The sequence below is a fragment of the Mirounga leonina genome, unplaced genomic scaffold (assembly GCF_011800145.1).
Source record: "Mirounga leonina isolate KUSES-001 unplaced genomic scaffold, KU_Mleo_1.0 Mir_53, whole genome shotgun sequence".
Taxonomy (NCBI): Eukaryota; Metazoa; Chordata; class Mammalia; order Carnivora; family Phocidae; genus Mirounga; species Mirounga leonina.
Window position 1 is genome coordinate 1,926,437 of NW_023270807.1, and position 24,507 is coordinate 1,950,943.

At 38.6% G+C, this 24,507-nt stretch overlaps 1 protein-coding gene across 3 annotated transcripts in view; it reads right to left on the reverse strand.

Moving 5' to 3' along the window:
* ILRUN (inflammation and lipid regulator with UBA-like and NBR1-like domains) overlaps positions 1–24,507 on the reverse strand; it is an 89,608-nt gene that overhangs the window by 26,010 nt on the left and 39,091 nt on the right. For 2 of the 3 annotated variants that reach the window (XM_034991491.1, XM_034991492.1), the window contains exon 3: positions 23,545–23,742. The exons of the other annotated variant lie outside the window; for it this stretch is intronic. In XM_034991491.1, coding sequence (XP_034847382.1) covers positions 23,545–23,742 — 198 coding nt within the window. The remainder of the gene's footprint in view (positions 1–23,544; positions 23,743–24,507) is intronic. 3 annotated transcript variants of the gene reach the window in all.

Genomic DNA, 24,507 nt, shown 5'->3' on the forward strand with positions numbered 1-24,507 from the left:
ACTTCCCAGCTGCACACACTGCCCTGCCCTCTCAGGAAGCGGGCCAGCTGGCCCAGCCATCAGCTGATACCACAGGAAAGAGGAAAAAAGAGAGAAGCAATAGCGTCAAGAATAAAGAAAACCCAGGAGCATATGGTGTTCTAGGAGCCTAGTCACAAGTGTTTCAAGGAGGACAGAGTCATCAATTGGGTCCAGGGCAGCTAATAATTCAAGTAAAGTTGAGAAGTGAGAAGAAAGCTTTGGAGGTAGCATCATGTAGGTCACTGGTGTTTTGAAAAGAATAGTTCAGTGGAGTGGTGGGGAAAGAAGCCTGATGGAAAGAATTTAGGAATCCAGAAATCAAGAGGTGGAGACAGCCATTACTGATTCAAAATTTTCCAAGGAGTTTTGCTATGAAGGAGAGCAGTGAAATGGGGAAGAAGCTGGAGGAAATAACAGCTTTATATGTTAGAGCAAGAGATTTTTGGAAACTTGAATGTCCATCAGTAGTGACTGGCTAGAAAAATGATAACACATCTACCTAAAGGGATACTGCATAGCCATAAAATGGAATGAAGATTTCTGGAGCGATCTCTAGAATATATTATTAAGTGGGGGGTGGGGGAGTAAGATGCAGATCAGTATCTATATAGTTATGATGCTTTTGTGTAAGAAAAGGATCAAATACTGGCTAGTATTTGCAAGACAAAGCAAAACAACACTGTACAGATAAACCATAAATGAATAGATAAAAACGGGTATCTGGCTGAAGGAGGCAGTAATGGGGAGACTCCTCTAAATATATCATTCCTAAATTGTGACTTAGGAATAGTAGAAATGCCTTAGATACTGAAAAAAAGAAACAACAAAAAGAAAACAAAAACAGACCAAAAAACCTAGGTCAAAGGAAGACAGTAAGAACTGGAGATAAATTTTGTAGGATGGTGATTGGCATAGGATAGGTGCACAATAAACAGCAAATTATTTATGCACAACTACTTAGCACCATTTAAGTAGTGTTAAAAAACAAACAAAAAGGGACGCCTGGGTGGCTCAGTCGATTAAGTGTCTGCCTTCAGCTCAGGTCATGATCCCAGGGTCCTGGGATCGAGTCCCACATGGGGCTCCTTGCTCAGGGAGCCTGCTTCTCCCTTTGCCTGCTGCTCCCCCTGCTTGTGCTCCCTCTGTCTCTCTCTCTGACAAATAAATAAAATCTTTAAAAAGAAAATGTTTATTGTGTTGCCCTGTTGGAAGTCAGTTAATGTTAAGAGTAAAGTCTGATGATTGGCTGTGTCTAACTATAGCTGAAGGACTGTAACAATAACAGTAAACAAAAAGCAGAAAAGACCTCCTTACCTAGGCAAGTTAACATTTAATGCTGTAATTTAAAAATCAATTACTTTGATAAGATTGGGCATTAACTTGTCAGTAAACACCACCTGTGGTATGGAAGACAACACAACAAAACAATAACCAGTTTTCAACCATATTACTTTACAGCAGTCTGCTCTGTAGACTACCTACATCAAGATCACGTGGCTTGCATGTGAAAAATACAGATTCCTGGGTCCCTAACTACAATGAACTAAAGTAAGTTTCATATATGAAATCTAAAAGTTTAGGATACCTATAAGAAAGGTATATAACCATTAACTTTCTCTCCTCATTCATTAGTTTCACTGAAAGCAACTAGAGCACCAACTCCTTCCTCTAAAAATTGGCAACTGAAGGTAAAGAATTAAGCATTTAATCTAGCCTTATTATAAAACTGAATTTCAGAATGTCATTGTTGATGACGAAAACTTCTTTTTTTATCCCAGAACTATTCCAGCTAATGTATATGGAAGAAATAATCACTTTGTAACCCCTGATGAAATGATTCAGGCAATAATCATCCATGAATGAAACCATTAGGCAAAAGGTTGGTTGACAGGGAGGACCTCTGCAATGGAGGGGTCAGGCTATCACTACTTGATCCTTTGATTGCTCTTAGCATCACTAAAGCTCTAACAATTTTCAATAGCCAAAACAATTTTGAAAAAGAAGGAAGCTGCAAGTCTCACAATTCCTAATTTCAAAATTTATTATAGCACTACAGTAAACAAAACAGTGTAGTATTGTTAAAAAGATGTACAGACCAAGAGAAGAGAAGAGAGAGTTCAGAAGTAAACCCTCACATATATGGTCAAATGATTTCTGACAAAACAGGCAAGGCCATTCAAAGGGGAAATGACAGTCTTTCCACCAAATGGTGTTGGGAAAACTGAATTTCATATGCAAAATAATAAAGTTGGACACTTACCTCATACCATATACAAAAATTAACTCAAAATGGGATCAAAGACCTAAACATCACAGCCTAAACTATAAAACTCTTAGAAGAAAACAGAGAGAGGAAACTTCATGACATTGGATTTGGAAATCATTTCCTGGATTATGACAAAAAAAGCACAGGCAACCAAAGAAAGAATAAATTGGACTACATCAAAATTAGAACTTTTGTGTATCAAAGGACACAATTAACAGTGAAAAGGCAACCCACAGAATAGAGACAGTATGTACAAACTGTATATTTCATAAGGGGTTAATACCCAGAATACATAAAGAACTCCTACCAAAAAAACCCCAAAAACCTGGGGCACCCAGGGGGCTCAGTCAGTTAAGCATCTGCCTTTGGCTCAGGTCATGATCCCAGGGTCCTGGGATGGAGCCCCACATCAAGCTCTCTGCTCAGTGGGGAATTTGTTTCTCCCTCTTCCTCTGCTCCAACACCCACTTGTGCTCTCAATTTCTCTCACAAATAAATAAAATCTTTAAAAAAAAAAAACCTGATTGAAAAATGACTTGAATAGACAAGCTGAATGGCCAACAAACACATGAAAAGATGCTCAACATCACTAATCACTAGGGATACCACGAGATACCACCTCACACCCATTAGGACGGCTACTATCAAAAAACAGAAAATAACAAGTGTTGGCAAGGATGTGGAGAAATTGGAACTCTTGTGCACTGTTGGTGGGAGGGTAAAATGGTACAGTGGCTATGGAAAACAGTATGGCGGTTCCTCAAAAAATTAAAAATACAACTGTCATATGGTCCAGCAATTCTACTTCTAGGTGGATCCCCAAGAGAACAAAGTAGGCTCTCAAAGAAATATTTCTATACTCATGTTCATAGTAGCATTATTCATAATACCAAAAGGTGGAAGCAATCCAAGTGTCCAATGATGTACGAATGCATTCTAAAAGTGTGGTACATACATATAATTGAATATTATTCAACCTTAAAAAGGAAGGAAATTCTGATCCATGCTACAACTTGGATGAACCTTCAGGACATTATGCTAAGTGAAATAAGCCAGTCACACAAGGACAAATACTGTAATACTATATGATACCACTTATATGAGATACCTAGAAGAGTCAAATAGAGACAGAAAGTAGGATGGTGATGTCAAGAGCTGGAGAGAGAAAAGAGAAGTTATTATTTCATGGGTACAGAGTTTCAGTTTTGCAAGATAAAAAGAATACTAGAGGTAGATGGTGATGATGGTTGTGTAACAATGTGAATGTACTTAATGCCATTAAATTGTATACTTAAAAATGGTTAGGATGGTAAATTTGGTTATGTGTATTTCACCACAATTAAAACAAACAAACAAGCAAAAAATACCCTGAGGCCCAGTAACTTTAAGTTAGTCCTTCAAGGCCAATCAGTGGCAGAATAAAAAACAAGAACAGAAGTCAGCTCTTTTTAATCCTAATCTAGTGCTTATCTATAACACCATGCAGCACTCCTACCCCTGGTCAGTTGTGAGCATTCCATCAACCAGGAAATAGAAAATAGTTAACGGAGACAACTATTCCTGGCAGAAAAGATGGAAATATTAACATCCTCATTATTTAAACTTCTACAGCCTACTAATAAAGCATAATCTGAGTGGGTAATAGCACAAGTGCAGAAAATTAAGATAGACTGCAAGTACATTAAAGCAACTTAAAGTACTAATTTAAATTTAAGTGCAACTGGGTTTAAGAATAACGCAGGGAATCAAAACTATAGCTACAGCACATTAATAGCCAAACTTACGCAACTGGCATAAAAATACACAGATTAAACTAACATTTTAACAACCATTTTGGCAGTTACGTTGAAAAGAATTTAAATATAACACTGGATAAAAGGACTTAATATTTAAATATTATCCATTTTATATGCAAATAGGTAGAAAGATGGCTGATGTTCTTATTCTTTCACTACTACTGCTGAATTTCTCAACTAGTCTGACTGGGACACACTTAGAATTTCTTGATATTTATAGTATTTTTATCAAAGGATAATTTAAAATAGAATATTTGAGCAGAAGTACTTCCAAGTAAGAATTTGGTTCATCAGAAAGTCAAATTTTAGACTACCTAATTCAAACTTAAATATCTTTAAAAAAAAAAAAAGGCCATTCCTCTTTGTACACATGCTTCGAAGATGAAGTTTAATTTAGGACTCTGATAACTTTCTATGGAGTTACTATGTATATTTTGAATACTTAAAGGCGTAACAAGACATAGGCCCCATTTGTCTTTTTTAGAAATTCAAACCTTATCTTTGACATAAGTATGGGCAAAATGTATAAAACAGCATTACTGATGGTAATTAGTTATTCCTGGTGAAAGCTTTTCTGTCCTAGGGAGCTGGTAATACACTACATTAACTCTGTTCTTCCTTCCCCCTCCTCCTAAAAGAGGACAGGCTTTGTTTTTGGCTTCAGAGAAACTGCTGCCAGTCAATACCACCACCCAAGCAGGGCCAATGCAAGAACTAGCAAAACAAAACCCCTCCCCCTCATCGTTCTCTCCAAAGACAATTACATTACAGACATCACATTCACTGACAAGTCAAAGACAGTGACAAAGCAGAACTTCCTAAATGTTTCTTCAATCTCCTCCTCCGTGCATTTTTCACTTTCTCCTTCATTCCTTTGGTCTGACACAACTTGCACAAGCACCCTGTCCTCTTCATTTCCATCGAAGCTTACTAGGCCAAATTATCTTCCTGGCTCAAATCTGGGCACAGAGCTTTGGAGAAATGAATGAGTACTCATCCCTAAACTGAAGTAGGTCTAGCAACATCCACACATGCGAGATCTTAGGGCTCACTCATGACCATCTGGACTTCTCAATCCTACAAAAGAAAAGTCAATCTCACCACTCACTGACATCTGAGGTACACAGCATATACAGATGCCCCTCCTTGGCCCCTTAGTCTGGGCCATGATAGCCTGCTACTCACTCCTCTCTCTTCCACATGACTGCTGGTGTAAATATTCCTCAGAGTACTATCACCTCCAATCCATTTCCCACTCTTTCCCACACAAAACCCTCACTCATGCCAAACTGCACAAGTCACACTCAACCTAAGTTTATGCTTAATTATTGCAGGCTGGAAATGTGGTGCCTTTTCCCTGCCACCAATCTGAATCTATTTAGTTAAAATACTGCATATTAGGGAAAGCCCTTCCAGACCATTTAACCTAGAAAGTTATTTTTTAATGTTTTTATTGAGAAGTATTTTTTAATAATTTTATTTTTCAAGACTTTATTTTTAGAGCAGGTTTTAGGTTCACAGCAAAACCGAGAAGATGCATGTATACTCTCTGCCACATACGTACAACCTCCTCCTCTATCAACATCCCACACCAAAGTGATACTTGTTATAATCAATGAACCCACACAGGCACATCATTATGACCCAAGTCCATAGTTCATATTAGGGGTCACTCTTGGTGGTGTACATTCCATGGGTTTTGATATATGCATAATGACATGTATCCACCACTATGGTATCCTTACAGAATAATTTCACCACCTTAAAAATCCTGTGTTCCACCTATTCATCCTTCCCTTCCCCAACCCCGGGCCATCACTGGTCTTTTTATTGTCTCCAGTTTTGCCTTTTCCAGAATGTCATATAGTAATCATACAGGATGTAGTCTTTTCAAATCGGCTTCTTTCACTTAGAGATATACATTTGAAGTTTCTCCATGCCTTTTCATGGACTGAAAGCTCATTTCTTTTTAGTGCTGGAAGTATTTCATTGTCTGGATGTACCTCAGTTTATTTACCCATTTACCTACTGATAGACATCTTGGTTGCTTCCAAGTTTTTGCAATTACGAATAAAAGAGTTATAACACAGCAGGAGTATTTTAGTTTTATAAGAAACTGCCAAACTGTCTTCCAAAGTGACTGTACCATCTTGCATTCATGCCCACAATAAATGAGAGTTCCTGTGGCTCTACATCCTCGCCAGAACCTTGGTGTTGTCAATGTTCTGGATTTGGGGCATTCTAATAGGTGGATAGTAGTAACTTGCTTTAATTTAATTTGCAATTCTCTAATGACATGATAATGAACATCTTTTCATATGCTTATTTGCTATCTGTGTATCTTCTTTGGTGCCATGTCTATTTTACATTTAGGTTTATGGTCCATTTTGAGTGAATTTTTATGAAGAATATAAGGTCTGTGTCTAGATTCATTTCTTTGCATGTAGATAGCTAGTTGATCCAGCACCATTTGTTGAAAAGACTATCTTTTCTCCATTGTCTTTGCTTATTTAGCAAAGATCAGCTGACTATATTTGTATCCATTTCTGGACTTTCTATTCTTTTCTATTGATCCATTTCTTTATTCTTTCACCAATACCAAACGGTCCTTTTTTTTTAAGATTTTATTTATTTATTTGACAGAGAAAGAGAGAGCACAAGTAGGCAGAAAGGCAGGCAGAGGGAGAGGGAGAAGCAGGCTCTCCAGTGAGCAGGGAGCCCGATGTGGGGCTCGATCCCAGGACTCTGGGATCATGACCTGAGCCGAAGGCAGACGCTTAACTGACTGAGCCACCCAGGGCCCCCCAAATGGTCTTGATCACTATAGCTTTATATAAGTCTTGAAGTCAGAGAGTGTCATTTCTCCACCTTTCTCTTTCTCAAATATGAGTTGGCTACTCTGGGTCTTTTGCATCTTCATATAAAATTTAGAATCAGTTGATACCCACACAAAAATTTGCTGGAGTTTTGACTGGGAATGTGTTGAATCTATAGATCAAGCTGGAAAGAAACAGCATCTTGACAATATCGTCTTCCTACTCGTGAACATAGAAAACCTCTCTACTTACTTCTTTGATTTCTTTCATCAGAGTTGTATTGTTTTCCCCATATAAATCTTGTTCACATTGTGATAGATTTATACTTAGGTATTTCATTTTGGGCGGATGCTAACATAAATAGTAATGTGCTTTTAATTTCAAATTCAAGTTGTTCATTGGTAGTATGCAGGAAAGTGGTTGACTTCCACATATTAACTTTGTATCTTGCAACCTTGCTTATTAATTAGTTCCAGTGGTATTTGTCATTTTTTTCAGATTATCTACATAATCATGTCATCTATAAAAAAGTAGTTTTAGCTCTTCCTTCCCAACATATATACCTTATTTCTTTTAATTGTCTTATTCTATTAGCTAGAACTTCCAGTATGACGCTGAAAAGCAGTGGTCTTTTCCTTGCCTTATTTCTGATCTTAGAGGGAAAGTTTCTAATTTCTCACCATCATGAGGTTAGCTGAAGGTTTTTTATAGATATTCTTTATCAAGTAGAGGAAATTCCCCTCTACTCAGTTTTCCCATAGTTTAACCATGAATGGGTGCTGGATTTTGACAAATGGTTTTCCTGGATCTATTGACGAGAACATGTCATTTTTCTTCTTAGCCTATTGAGGTGATGGATTACATTCATTTATTTTTGATTGGTGAACCAGTCTTGTATATCTGGTATAAATTCCTCTTATCATAGTATGTGTAATTATTTTTATACACTGTTGGATTGGGTTTGTTATTATTTTGTTAAAAATATTAGCATCTAGGGGCACCGGGTGACTCAGTCAGTTAAGCATCTGCCTTCCACTCAGGTCACTATCTCAGGGTCCTGATATCAAGTCCCACATCGGGCTCCCTGCTCAGCATGGAGTCTGCTTCTCTCTCTGCCCCTGCCCCTCCGCTCCTGCTCTCTGTCAAATAAATAAAATCTTAAAAAAAAAAAAAAAAGAATATTAGCATCTTTGTTCATGAAATATAACAGTCTGTGGTTTTCTTTTCTTGTAATACCTTTGTCTGGTTTTGGTATTAGAATAATGCTGGTCTCATAGAATGAGTTAGGAAGTATTCCCTCTGCTTTTGTCTTCTGCAAGAGATTCTAGAAAAGTTGTATAATTTCTTTAAGTGTTTGGTAGAATTCCCAGTAAACCCATTTGAGCCTGGCGCTTTCTGTTTTGTAAGGTTATTGCTGAATCAATTTCTTTAATAGATAAAAGCATATTCATATTTTCTATTTCTTCCTGTGTAAGCTTTGGCAGATTGTATCTTTCGAGGAACTGGCCCATTACATCTAAGCACAGAGTTGCTCATAATATGTCTTTATTATCCTTTTAACATCCATGGGATCTGTAGTAATATTCCTTCTTTCATTTCTTATTTTATTTATTTATTTTTAATTTATTTATTTGACAGAGAGAGAGAGAGATAGCGAGAACAGGAACACAAGCAGGAGGAGTGGGAGAGGGAGAAGCAGGCCTCCTACCAAGTAGGGAGCCCGACGCGGGGCTCGATCCCAGGACCCTGGGATCATGACCTGAGCCGAAGATAGACGCTTAACGACTGAGCCACCCAGGCGCCCCTCATTTCTTATTTTAGTGATTTGTGTCTTCTCCTTTTTTTTCTTAGCCTGTCTAGAGGCTTACTGATTTTTTTTTTAAAGATTTTATTTATTTGACAGAGAGAGAACATAAGCAGGAAGAGCAGGAGAGGGAGAAGCAGGCTCCCCAATGAGCAGGGAGCCCAACTGCAGGCTTGATCCCAGGACTCTGGGATCATGACCTGAGCTGAAGGGCAGACATTTAACCGACTGAGCCACCCAGGCGACCCAGAGGCTTATTGATTTAATTGATCTTTCAAAGAACCAGTTTTTGGTTTTGCCAATTTTCTCTATTGATTTTCTCTTTGCAATTTCACTGATTTCTGCTCTAATTTTTATTATTTTTCTTCTTCTGTTTACTTTGGATTTAATTTGCTCTTCTTTTTCTAGTTTCTTAAGGTAGAAGCTTAGATTATAGATTTTAGGCCTTTCTTCACATTAAGCTGAATATTCTTCTGCCTTGGGTACTCCACACAAATGTTCAACACCTTCCTGATTTTAGGACCTAGAATCTTTGACTCCACCATCAAGATCCCACTAGAACTCCAAAAAAAAAAACCAGATCACTAGGATATCTGAGGTGACAAAAGCCTTAAGGAACCTTTACTAAGAAGTTAATACAAAACAAGTTAACAGTTGAAGAGTAATTACTGCACAAGATTTCACAATATAGTCAGATCTTTTAATAATAACAAAAATGCTAAAATAATAATAGCATCTAACACTTAATCAGCGCTTATCATGCCAGTTGCTGTTCTGTAAACTTTTACATGCATTAACTCCTCTAATTCCCTCAAAATTGTATGAAGTAGGTACTGTTTTTCCTTATTTTATAGATTAAAAAAACCTGGAGTCACTGAAAGATAAAATAACTTCCTAAAGATCACATTGCTAATTACTATTAACTAAAAGTCAAACCCAGATGATATGATTTCAGAGCTCATGCTACTACTCTATTGTCCTATTTTACTAAAAAAAAAAATAATAATAATAATAATGAATTTAACTATAAGTGAGCCAAATAAGTATGGTTTATTCATTCTTAGCAAGCAGCCCAGATTCTATTTTTCAGATGGCTAATACATTTATTATTTATATACTTTGCCCCACCTCAGCAGAAAGAATTAACAACCCACAGAGATAGAAAGCACATAGTGGCTGCCAAAGGCTACGACAATAGAGAGTGACTGTTTAATGGGTATGGAGTTTCCTTTTGGGGTGATAAAAATGTGTGGGAACTAGATGGTTGATGAATGCACAATACTGTCAATGTACTAAATGCCGTGAAGTTGTACACTTTACCATTTTATTGTAATTTTTTTTAAAAAGAATTATCTAGGGGAGCCTGGGTGGCTCAGCTGGTTAAGTGTCTGACTCTTGATTTTGGCTCAGGTCATGTCTCACTCTGGGTTGTGAAATCGGGCTCTGCCCTGGGCATGCACCCTACTTAAGATTCTCTCTCTCTACCTCTCCCTCTGCCCCTCCCTGCCCCTGTCTCTGTCTCTCTCTCCCGCTCTTAAAAAAAAGAAAAAAAAATTATCTACATTGGAATAGTAATCCAATGAAATGGTATTCAACTACTAAAAATGGTATTTTTTTTTTTTTAAGATTTTATTTATTTATTTGAGACAGAGAGAATGAGAGAGAGAGAGCACATGAGAGGGGGGAGGGTCAGAGGGAGAAGCAGGCTCCCTGCCGAGCAGGGAGCCCGATGCGGGACTCGATCCAGGGACTCCAGGATCACGACCTGAGCTGAAGGCAGTCGCTTAACCAGCTGAGCCACCCAGGCGCCCCAAAAATTGTATTTTTGAAAATATTTAATAACAGGGGAAAGATCCTAAAATATTAGTGAGTAGGAAAAAAGTAGTATACACAACTATGTACGTAACATCAAATTTGAAAAAAATTTCTTTGTTTTTAATATTGGATACATACATTAACATTGTTTATATCAGTATAGAAGAGTAAATGTTTTGTTTATATTTTTTATATTCTCTAAGTTCTATATTTCTTTTATTGTCAGAAAAAATACTATTTTTTAGATTTTATTTATTTATTTGACAGAGAGACAGAGAGAGAGAGAAAGAGAAAGTACAAGCTGAGAGAACAGCAGAGGGAGAGGGAGAGGGAGAAGCAGACTCTTCGCTGAGCAGGGAACCCGATGAGGAACTTGATCCCAGGACCCTGAGATCATGACCCGAGCTGAAGGCAGACGCTTAACTGACTGAGCCACCCAGGTGCCCCAGAAAAAATACACTTTTAAAAGAATTTAATTGCAAGTAACTAATAAGTTTAGCGATATAATGGACTTAAAAGTCCCTCAAATAAGAGAACAAACAGAAACCAAATAAAATGGCTGAATTAAATTCAAATATAACAATAATTGCATTAAATGTGAGTAGTCTAAACATACCAATTAGAAGACAGAGATTATCAGACTGGGGGAAAAAATGGCCCAACCATATGCTGTCTCCAAGAAACTCCAAATATAAAACACAGGTAGGTTGAAAGTAAAAGGCTGGAAAAGGATATATCATGCGAACAATAATCAAAGAAAGCTAGAATGGCTTTATTAATATCAGATGAAATAGACTTCAGAGTGAAGAAAATTACCAGGGAAAAGGGGGATATTACACAATAATAAATGGGTCATTCACTTAGAAGACGTAATTTTAAATGTGTATGCACCTAACAACTGAGCTTCAAAATATATGGACCAAACACTGACAGAACTGAAAGAAGAAATACGCAAATCCAAAGCTGAGGCTGGAGACTTCAACACTTCTTTTTCAATAACAGAGAGAACTATTAGGCCAAACAAACAAGCAAATAATAAAGACACAGAGAAATTGAACATCCTCAACCAACTGGATCTAAATGACATTTATACAACACTCCACTCACAATAGCAAAATAAACATTCTTTTAAAGTACACATGAAATATTCACCAACAAGACAGACTATATTTCCTGGGTCAAAAACATCTTTTAAACAAATCTGGAAGAACTGAAATCATATAAACTGTGTTCCCTGACCATAATGGAATGAAACTAGAAATGATTAAACAAGATAACAGAAAAACCACCAAACATTTGGAAATTTAACAACATACTTCTATATAACCCATGACTCAAACAGGGAATCTCAAGGGAAATTAGAAATTATTTTCAACTAAGTGAAAATAAAAATACAATGTTTCAAAATGTGTGCTATGTAGCTAAAAGTAGTGCTTAGAGGGCAATTTACAGTTGCTATAAGTGTTTGTGCCCGCCCCCTCCCACTCCCCCATCCCCAAATTCTTATGTTGAGACCTAATCTCCAATGTGATTGTACTTGGAGGTGGGGCCCTTGGGAGATGATTAGGTTGTGAGGGTAGATCCCTCAAGAATGGGATTACTGCCCTTATAAAAACAAAAAACAAAACCACCCAGAGAGCTCCCTTACCCCTTCTGCCATGTGAGAACATAGAAGACAGCCTTCTGTGAACTAGGAATCAGTCCCTCACCAAACACCAAATCTGCTGGAGTTTTGATCTTAGACTTCCCAGACTCTAGAACTGTGGGAAATAAATTGCTGTTGTTTACAACCCACCTAATCTATAACAGCTTGTTATAGCAGCCCAAACAGGCTAAGAAAATAGTATTAAGCACCTACATTATAAGAGGTCTCAGGTCAACATTAGCTTCCATCTTAAGAAACTGGAAAAAGAATAAAATAAACCCAGGGCGCCTGGGTGGCTCAGTCGGTTAAGCGTCTGCGTTCAGCTCAGGTCATGATCCCAGGGTCCTGGGATTGAGCCCCACATCGGGCTCCCTGCTCAGCGGAGAGCCTGCTTCTCCCTTTCCCTCTGCCTGCTGCTCTGCCTACTTGTGCTCTCTCTCAGTCAAATAAATAAATAAAAAATATCTTTAAAAAATAAATAAATAAAACAACAAAGGGTACTACAAACAACTCTACCTGGAAAAAATTTGACAATTTAGTGAAAACGATCAATTCCTTGAAATTACCCAAAGTCACCCAAGATGAAATAGATAACCTGAACAGATCCATAACTTATGAAAATAAACTGAATTAGTAATTTTAAATTTTCCAAAAAAGAACCCTCCCAGTTTCACTGACAAATTCCTTAAAAGAATACCACCAATTCTATACAATTACTTAAAGGAAAAAAAAAAAGTACAACATATTAGTGTTTACAGAGCTACCCTGTCCAATGAGGTAGGCTACTGGCCAACATGTAGCTACTGATTACCCAAATATTACCCAAACATGTTGAAATGATCCTATTTTGGCTATACTGACTAACATAAAATGTATTATTAAACATTTTTTTAAAAAGATTTTATTTATTTATTTGAGTGGGGGAGAGAGAGAGAGAGAGGTAGAGCAAGAGCACAAGAGCAGGGGGAGGGAGAAGCAGACTCCCCGCTGAGCAGGGAGCCCAACACAGGACTTGATTCCAGGACGCTGGGATCATGACTCAAGCTGAAGGCAGACGCTCAATTGACTGAGCCACTCAGATGCCCCTATTATTAAACATTTTTAAAAGTCCTCACATAAGGGGCACCTGGGTGGCTCAGTCGTTAAGCGTCTGTCTTCGGCTCAGGTCATGATCCCAGGGTCCTGGGATCGAGTCCCGCATCGGGCTCCCTGCTCGGCGGGAAGCCCGCTTCTCCCTCTCCCACTCCCCCTGCTTGTGTTCCTGCTCTTGCTATCTCTCTATCAAATAAATAAATAAAATCTTTAAAAAAAAAAAAAAGTCCTCACATAAGACTTAAGTCAGAAATAGGATCTGCTTTCTTAATCGCTTCTGATTTCTAAACATAAAAGAGAAACTAAAACTAAAAAGGAAAAATGACTTTGAAGTGGCTACTAAGCCACAGCCTAACTCACTTTAGAATTCAATTGCTCTCAAAACCATCTCAAAACAAAATACAAGCAAAACTCTTAGAAATCAAGAAGAGGGGCGCCTGGGTGGCACAGGCGGTTGAGTGTCAACTCTTGGTTTCAGCTCGGGTCCTGATCTCGGGGTTGTGGGATTGAGCCCTGTGTTGGGTTCCGTGCTCAATGCAGAGTTGGCTTGGGATTCTCTCTCCCTCTCCTTCTGCCCCTCCCGCTTGTGTTCTCTTTCTCTCACAAATAAATCTTAAAAAAAAAAAAAAGGTAATCAAGAGGTAACTGGAAGGACACTGATCACTACAAAGCAAAATCCAGAGGTTAACAGGTGCACACAGCATTCCTTTCTAGAGCCCAAATGTCCAATATGGACATCCTCTTTGTAGAGAAAGGGAAGCATAAGCTCTTTAAAGATAAAAGGAGAAAAATAAAGAGGGCTTTAAAAAAAAGTATTTTTTTCAAGATAAAGATTATAGAATGAACCAATTTCTAAGTGATAAATATCTCTACCATTTCAAGGAAAAACCCCTTAGAGTTATTATGGGGCTAGTGTCAAAGCATCATTACAGGAACGGAATGCGTTTGCTTTTCAGTAAGGAGACATCCTCTTCAAAGATTTCCACCTTAACTACAAGACTAATGGGAGGTTTCTAAAAATAAAGTAATGGCTACATTCTGAGCAGTAATTAAGGAATTATCAGGCAAAGCTTAAGAGACCAATACATCGATCATTTTAGACAGTAATCATCAGTCTGTTACAAAATAACCACACAATTTTCAGCAGGTTTATAGCTCATACTGATAAATTAGGTATTCACCATGATTTGAATGGAAAGCAATTATGCTTGCTTCCTTCTAAGAGATATGATCTGGCCTGATTCAGTAGAAACTGTACACCATACTGCACTTACTAAAACTTCCTGTTACACAATAATTTAGTAAAACCTTAAGAATGTCTCAGGTAAAGCAATTTCAGCATATATGTACACATTTTTTTTAAAGATTTATTTATTTATTTATTTGACAGAGAGAGAGAGAGAGACAGAAGAGCACAAGCAGAGGGAATGGCAGAGGGAGAGGGAGAAGCAGGCTCTGCACTGAGCAGGGAACCCGATGCGGGGCTCGATCCCAGGACCCTGAGATCATGACCTGAGCCGAAGGCAGATGCTTAACCATCTGAGCCACCCAGGCGCCCTTTTTTTTTTTTTTTTGCAAAGGGGAAATGTACATATCCCTCCATTGCTCTTTTTCCCTCATTTTTATTATTTCTGAAATTAAAAGAAACATATAACCAAATGTGTTCATTTGATATAATGGCTCTACCTCTCTCCCTGCAAGAAAGGTAATCATTAAACTAATGATGCATATTAAAATTACTATCACCTAAGACTCAAAGAAATGCAGTTTTTATTTGTTTTACTATGATAGGGTTATACTAAGTTACTAAACACTCTTTAGGGGTGCCTGGGTGGCTCAGTCGTTAAGCATCTGCCTTTGGCTCAGGTCATGATCCCAGGGTCCTGGGATCGGGTCCTGCATCGGGCTCCCTGCTCAGTGGGAAGCCTGCTTCTCCCTCTCCCGCTCCCCCTGCTTGTGTTCCCTCTCTCGCTATGTCTCTGTCAAATAAATAAATAAAATCTTAAAAACAAAACAAAACAAAACAAAACACTTTTTAACTAGATCCAGCCCCAGCTATAGCCCCTACCAATGCATACGCACAAAAAGTTAAGGATTCTATATACTTATTTTTTAAAAGCAAATTATGCTTGAGTATTTAACCTTTAAAATTGTCAGGGATTTTAGAACTAATTTTTTTCTTTTTAACAAGAAGTATATTCATATTTTAAGAAAGAATTATATTTGGTTAAAAACATTTTTAAGGAACTGTCAATCTCCAAATTTTGAACCCTTGAATCCTAACATTCCAGATCAGAGAAGTTTATTAACAAAAGGGCTTTAGCTACCATAAGAAAAAAAGATGCTGCTTTCAAATTATATTTTCCCTTCTGTCAAATAATAAAACTAATTATGAAGCAAACTACTAGCACTAACACCACACATTAGAACTACTCACAGTTGAATTTCAAAGAAACTACAACATTTGATGCTTCATACTCGGACATGCAAATATTTTATTTACTACCCTTTATAGACTGATCACTGTTTTGTCTGATTTCTTGATTTTCTATGCTCCAAACAGGTTCATGACACACATATGTGCATTTTAGAGGTTAATCTGAACAGTACAGCCATTTCACGTTGATTTGACTCATGTGGAACTACCTAGACACAACCACCAAATAATTACCACCATCTGGTGGCACTACTACCAACAGCAGGTTTCCTTCTCTGAAGCTGAAATAGCACATCACCTTATACACTTAATATAAACCTTACAACATAAAGATACTTAAGGATTTCAGATTCATTTACATTTGAAATATCCCTTCTAAATATAAAAACATTTTCCACACAAGTCACAAGCAGCTTAAGCTGACATTTCTTCATCAAAAAAGAAATCTGTTGTTCTCAAGGGCTACTCATATTTCTGACATTACAGAATTCTAGAGACCAGAATTGAAACACAGAGTGCCTTACTGAGGATCTTCCAGAAGGAAATGAGGCAACCTTTTGAGTCCAACATATAAAAGAGAGAAGTTCTAATGTAAGGTCAACTAAATAGACATTTTTCCAAAGAAGACATCCAGGCGGCCAACAGACACATGAAAAGATGCACAGTATCACCAATCATCAGGAAAATGCAAATCAAAACCACAATGTAATACCATCACCTGTCAGAATGGCTATTGTCAAAAAGACAAGAAATATCAAGGTGTTTTTTTTTTTTTTTTTTTTAAAGTAGGCTCCATGCCCAATATGGGGCTCAAACTCATGACCCCAAGATGAAGGGTCACATGCTCTACCGACTGAGCCAACCAGGTACCCCAAGAAATATCAAGTTTTGATGAGGATGTGGAGAAAAGGAAACCCTTATACACTGCTGGGAATGTAAACTGGTGCAGCCACTAAGGAAAAGAGTATGGAGGTGCTTCACAAAATTAAAAATTGAACTACCATACTATCCAGCAGGTATTCAACAACAACAACAACAAAACTAACTTGAAAAGACATACACACTCCTATGTTCATTGCAGCATTATTTGTAATAGCCAAGTTGATCAAAAGATGAATGGATAAAGAAGATATGGCATGTGTGTGTGTGTGTGTATATACATATATACACATATATATACACACACACACATATATATTGTATACACACACACACATATACACACTATTACCCAACCATTTAAAAAAAAAAATGAAATCTTGCTCTCTGCAACAACATGGATGGACCTACAGGGTACTATGCTAAGTGAAATAAGTCAGACAAAGACAAGCACCATATGATTTCATTTATATGTGGAATTACATTAATAAAACAAAACAGACAGACTCACAGATACAAAGAACTCATGGGTGCCAAAGGGGAGGGTTTCTTTTTAACAAGATGGATAAGACAGGCAAAGGGGATTAAGAGGCAGAATCTTCCAGTAATAAAATAAATAACACACAGGGATATAATGTACAACATAGGGAATATAATCGATAATGCTGTAGCAACTTTGCATGGTGACAGACGATAACCAGACTTACTGTGGTAACCACTTCATACTATATATAAATATCCAATCACTATGTTGTACACCTGAAACTAAAACAACAGTATGTTAACTATTCTTCAATTAAAAAAAGAAAAAGAAAGGAAAGGTGGGTTCAAAAGGCAAGAGGGAAAGAGAAGTGGCAGAAGTGCCAAGTAAAACAGTGTTTAAATGGAAGACACAAGTATGGAATCTAGAGGAAGTCTGTATGAAACCAGGGCTTCTTTTACAACACCGATCAGTAAAAATACAGGAGAAGAATGAGGAGGGACAGTTCTGCATCACCTGGCTAGGAAGGACACTCCATAATTGGAGGAGGTAGAAGAAGAACTTAAAAAAAGTTTTAGGAAATAGTGTGGTTTATATAGAGCACCCAATACGTTTTCTAACATGTGGGACATATTATGGTTTAGGAGCTTAATAAGGAAAGTTCCAGGGATGCCTGGGTGGCACAGTCGGTTAAGTGTCAGACTCTTGGTTTCGGCTCAGGTTGTAATCCTAGGGTTGTGAGATCGAGCCCCCACATCGGGCTCCCTGCTTGACAGGGAGTCTGCTTGAGATTCTCTCTCTTCCTCTTCCCCTGCCAGCCACCCCCCCATGCACCCGTCCTCTCTCTCTAAAATAAATAAATCTTAAATATATAAGGAGGGCGCCTGGGTGGCTCAGTCGTTAAGCGTCTGCCTTCAGCTCAGGTCATGATCCCCAGGGTCCTGGGATTGAGCCCCACATCGGGGTCCCTGCTCCACGGGAAGCCTGCTTCTCCCTCTCCCACGCCCCTGCTTGTGTTCCCTCTCTCACTATGTCTCTCTCTGTCAAATAAAATCTTTAAAATATATATATATAAGGAAAGTTCCATTTCTAACCTCTGAGAAACTAAACGAACAATGTGTATTTAATGTACATATGCAATGTTCCTAGGGACCCATGTGAACTATTAAGAAGAGCTATTAAGAACTATTAAGAAGAAGAACTATTAAGAAGAACAAGAAGAGCTACTTCAAGTGGGAGAAACCTTCATCAGCACGTGATGACCACACTATCATTTCATCTTAGCTTACTTCACAACCAGAATGCCTCTGACTTAGAAGGAACTATCGCAGTGCAGGGGTAAATCTTTCCTATGGAATTCTGGAAGGGTGTACTCTATTATAGGAAGAGAGGAGGCATGTTATTGTTGGTATCAAGACTAAAATGGTGATACGCATGCTGCTTACTGCTTCCCAAGAGTCAAGGGTCCTAAGTGTTCTTACGAAGTGTGCACCTCCAAGCAGGCAGGAACTCCTTGTGGAACACTGATATTTACCCAACTACCTAAGAGTCGCCTCACCAATATTAACCCCACTTCATTCCTAACTTACTATGGAAATGTAGAGAAGACCTGGGGACTATATACCCTACCCTCCCTAAGCCCTGACAAGTATCCATACCCTGGAGCCAAAGTTTCCTTGTAAGCCCCATGTAGTAGTGAGGGCCAAATTAATCACAAAGGTCATAAAACTACTTTTCTTAATTTATAATAATTTATAGTGAATTTTTAACTTTTACTGAACCCTAGACAAATTATTAATTATCTCTGGTCTTCAGTTTCCTCATCCATAAAATATAGCCAATACTTCCTTTATAAAAGGTAATTTATATGTACAAAGACCAATACAGTGCCTGACATACAGCAGATATTAGATAACAGGTAGCTTTTACCTAAGAAGCAAAAGTCTAAAAAAGAAGATAAAAGAAAATGTTTGGGCTTGAAAATAAATCTGCCAGGAATCAGATACTTAGTGGTATTTAACCAAGGTGGTTAGAAACGTGTGGTGGAAGAAGAGAGTTGCCAGTAAAGATGAATATAGAAGCTAAAGTATTTAGTGAGAGAGGGCCAAGGGTCATATACACATGCCCCACATAATGGAGAACTGTCCACACAAGATGCCAAGAGCACTTCTCCTGAGATACTCTGAGAGGGCACACCAATTTAAAATGGGGGAAGGGGACCCACTTTATAAATTATTAAATACAACAAAAATTCCTTTTGAGGAACAGAAATGAACTGAAACATAAGTGTAAAAATAAAGAAAATGATTCTTTCTACAGAAGACCATCTAAAGACTGTAGAGGAGACCACCCACCAAAAACAAAAGAAACAAGCTTTGTTGTTAAGACAGAAAGGTGAGACACAGAGTAGTTACCTAACTTGTCCAAATTTGTGCCCAGGCAACCTAAGCCTACTTTCCAAACTCTTCCCACTACACCACACTTTATGAGCTTGCAAGGTGAGACTTCATAGAAAAACTGAGAAGAGCCAATCACAGTTAAGAAGGCAGCTTATTTTCTTTTACATGTTCATAGTTGTGGTTTTATGTATACTATATTCGGATTCTGCCAGCAATTTACCATCTCTGCTATCAGGATGTGTTATAATCAAGAGTAATCTGGATTCAATGAAATTAGTAGTTTGTACAATGGAATTAAATTCTTTACTAGAGAAGATGAACTGTTTGCAAACTGCACCACACAGCACTAGAGGTCATCAGAGCAGGCAACACAGGTTAAGGAGGCTCCCAATTCAACAAAACCAGTTTCATTTTTAGGTTTTCCCTTTTTTTGAGGGGGCATTCATATATGCTCTTATAAAGGAAAGGTTTCTACTGATTTAAAAAAAAATGCTTTGAAAATCATGGAACCAGATCAATTATTAAGATCTCTTGAAGGTGTTAGATTTCACAAAATCCTGAGAAACGACTCACAGATTATATAACCAAGGCTTTAAATTCTTTATTGCCTCCAAAGCTAGTATATTTTATACTCTACGTACTTCTAGACTTGGAGGGGGATGTTACAAGTATAAATTTTAATGGCCCATATAGTGATAATTATATTGATCTTAACACTGAAACACACACACACGTGTGCGCGCACATGACCAGAGCTCTCAAACTCTAGAAAACAGTAAGAAGCAATATTTTTGCATCAAAGGGATTTTTTTTTTTAAAGTCACGTATGTGGTCATGCCCCTCCCTTAAAAACACTGACATTCATTTAAAAAAATCTCCACTTTGCACTGGGCTCAGCTTTTTGAAGTTACAAAGATAAACAAGACATGTATCACCTTAAGTTTTAAAGGTGTATCAGACATTCGTCAAATAACTGGGTAGAAAGAGGTAAGGTGCCAAAGAGAGGCAAGGGAGTGAGAGGTGCAGAGAAAATGCAATGGGGGAAAGAAAAAGAAGAAAATGCAATGGGAGCTCAGCAGTGGAAGTAACTAGTTGACCTTTGAACAACGTGGGTTTGAACTTCACAGGTCCACTTATATGTGGATTTTTTTTTTTTTAAATAAATACAAGACAGTACTGTAAATGTATTTTCTCTCAATTTTCTGAATAACATTTTTTCTCTAGCTTACTTTACTGTAAGAACACAGTATATATAGGGGCGCCTGGGTGGCTCAGTTGGTTAAGCGACTGCCTTCGGCTCAGGTCATGATCCTGGAGTCCCTGGATCAAGTCCCGCATCGGGCTCCCTGCTCGGCAGGGAGTCTGCTTCTCCCTCTGACCCTCCCCCCTCTCATGTGCTCTCTCTCTCTCTCATTCTGTCTCAAATAAATAAATAAAATCTTTAAAAAAAAGAAAAAGAACACAGTATATAATACATATAACTACAAAATAGGCGTTAATTAACTGTTAATGTTATTGGTAAGGTTTCTGGTCAACAAGGCTATTAGTAAAGTTTTTGGGGAGTCAAAAGTTATACATGGATTTTCAACTGTGCAGCACCCCTAACCCCCCATGTTGTTCAAGGGTCAACTGTACTTCCAACTGTGCAGATACAAAAGTTATTAGAAGGAGTGGCCTGTTCTGGAAAACAGCATGGGGGTTCCTCAAAAAGTTGAAAATAGAGCTACCCTATGACCCAGCAATTACACTACTGGGTATATACACCAAAGATACAAATGCAGTGATCCGAAGGGTTTCTGCACCCCAATGTTTATAGCAGCAATGTCCACAATAGCCAAACTATGGGAAGAGCCCAGATGTCCATCGACAGATGAATGGATAAAGATGTGGTATATGTAGACAATGGACTATTCCTCAGCCATCAGAAAGGATGAAATCTTGCCCTTTGCAATGAGACTGTGGATGGAACTAGAGGGTATTATGCTAAGTGAAATAAGTCAATCAAGAGAAAGACAATTATCGTATGATCTCACTAATATGTGGAATTTAAGAAACAAGGCAGAGGATCATAGGGAAAGAGAAAAAAAAATGAAACAAGACAAAATCAGAGAGGGAGACAAACAATAAGAGACTCAATCTCAGGAAACAAACTGAGGGTTGCTGGAGGGGAGAGGCATGGGGGGATAGGGTAACTGGGTGATGGACAATGGGGAGGGTATGTGCTGTAATGAGCACTGGGTATTATATAAGACTGATGAATCAGACCTATGCTCCTGAAACAAATAATACATTATATATTAAAAAAAAAAAAAAAAAAAGTGGCCTGAAAAGGAGAGTCCAGAAGGGAAGGGACAAATCATTTCTGCATTCTGATACATGACTGCACATTCGTTTGTCATTCAACAAATAGTTCACAGTCTAGCAGGAGAGAAGGGTAAGTAAACAAACACCTAAAATACAATGTGTGAAGTATAATACGTATGCCCGTGCATAATATTAATGAAAAAAGGAGGGATAAATTTCCATGGGGTCGTGAGGAGAGTAAACAAGGAGGGGAAGGAGGAATGGTGACTTCATCATGGCCCTGAAGATGAGCAGGAGTTTACTGGAAAGAAAAGATATTTCTGGCAATAGGAACAACACAAGCAAAGGCATGGTGAAGTGAAAGCATGTGGTGTCTTTGGGGACCGGCTGTGGGGGAGTAAAGAGGAGACTGATGATAAAAGTGAAAACGAGGCCAGATCGTGAGGAGCTTTAAGCCCCATGCCAAGGAATTGGGCTTCAGTACAGTAGGCATGAAGGTTTTAGGCAAAGAATGATGTCATATAAGCACTATGAGACACCCTTTCTAACATTAAAATTTTTCAAGGCTATAAAAATACGCAAAGTTTCCATTGGCTGCAAAAACATATAGAAGAACATTAATTCCAGGACCCCTTGAAATCACTCCAAAAGGCCCCACTGGCCTTGAGTCCAGTTAAGGGTTCCCACAAGGCTGGAACTATTTACTATTTACTTTTCTTTGGATTACCAGGACACGGGATATAGTGGAAACAACAGGAACTGGTTTATGATGAAGAACAGTTTTAAGACTGAACAAAATATGACTCCAAGGCTCCTGCCTGATCACCTCAGTGGGGTGCTGATGAGAAGAATGTTAAGTTTTGCCTGAGAGACATTAAGATTCAGACATCTACAGGATGTCCAAGTGTTCTGTCCATAAGCAGTTAAAACACAGGTTTGGAGCTCCAAAGAGAGTTTGTAGCCACAGATACGAATTTGAACATTACCACGCACCGTACTGGTGACAGCTGAACCTATGTGGATGGGTGAGGTCACGGAGCACGGACAGGACCCAGCTCAGAATCTAGCAATCCCGGGGCAAAGAGGAGACTAGACAGAGACAGAGAAAGATCACTCAGAGGAGGAGAAACAAGACAGCTATCATGTGAGTCTAGGAAGGTACACAGTTCAGAACACATTTGGAGTATGGTGCCCAATGACAGAGGGTCAGTTAGTACGAAGACTAAGTGGCTGCTGGATTTGGAAACTGGGTAGTCTCTGATTTTCATTTCTCTGGAGTGGGTAAAGAATAAACTGGGTTGAAGAACAAATGAAAAAAGGGAAGAAGAGGCAGTGTAGCTCACTCTGCTCAAAAAGTATGGCAACAAAGAGGAGAAAGGTGTTGACGGGTTGTCTGGCTGGGAGAAGTACGCACATTTTGTGCGTTTTCTTTTTTTATAGGACTTACATCTAGAGACTCTGAGAACAAGGACTGCCTTCAGTATTCTTACAGCATCTACTAGATTATATAATAAAAAGAGCAGCACTACAAAATCACTGTTTAGAATGCAAGATACAGATCTCTCACACACTTCACTAAACTTTAACTAAACTGCCAGTGGAAAAGGGAGAGAACTAGACTGAACCAATTAGATGGTCATTAAATTCGAGTCATTTACCTGCTCGGGGTGACTGTTTAAAAGAGGCCACGCCTTGTTACGTAATTTGACAGGCTCTGTGAGCAACACCGGGAATGCTGTAAGATGTTACCTTAATTCCTTCACCCTGGGCTGCACAAGGACATACTCACCTCCATAGTAGAGTCCTGTAGCAGTGCACATCCGCCACTGTCCCTGATACATTCCTGCTCTGCTGGGGCTGCACATCTGGACGCTGACATCTGCAATCTCTTGGGGCTCTAGCGATCTCACCATCACCATGTTCACATGTCCAAACTGGTCTCCCCCGACATATTTAAGACAAACCCCTGGAGGCCAGGCCTCTGCCCCTGAGTTCAAGCAAAAGAAAAAAATGTTAGGCAATTAGTGGTCCTAGGCTGGGTGCAGTTCATTACAAAACTGTAGAAGAGGCCGCTTTCTCTGTCTTTGGCACATACGTGAACCTAGCCACATATCCTTGAGCTATATAATGTCACAAGACTGACCAGAAGGAATTATCAGAGTTAACAACCTCTGACCAACTGTCTATCCCTAAGATAAGGCACATATGACCAAAGCAAGGCAAGCAAGAAGATGTGTTTCAGGGGACCCCACACATCACACTGAATCCGTAGAATCTAAGAATGATGTCCACGAAGAGGCGTGGAAATGAAGCACAGACCCACATCTTTGGAGGGCTGCTTTCTTCACTAAGAGGTAACACATGTCCATTTTCACTGGAACTTTTTAAGCTGACATTCTAAGTAAAAATACATGCGATTGCCCCTGGTTTTTCTATCAAGGCAAGCAGATGAAACACGTGAGGAATAATTTCTATATTACTTTCATTTTAAAACTTTTTCCCTGATACACAACTTTTCCTTCTGGAATCCTTAACTATGAAAAGACCAAAGTACAAGAGATTCTGCAAATACGAGACAGAGGAGTCAAGTGAAAGTTTCATTTTCAGGTTCAAACAATAGTGGGGAAAGTAGGAACAGGGGCATGAACTCCCCTGCTAACAGCACACTGAACTGTGGTCTCAGAGGTGATGACATCAGCCAGAGGTACGTGTATAAAGGATAGGAATGGCAATATAGGGACAAGGCATTGGC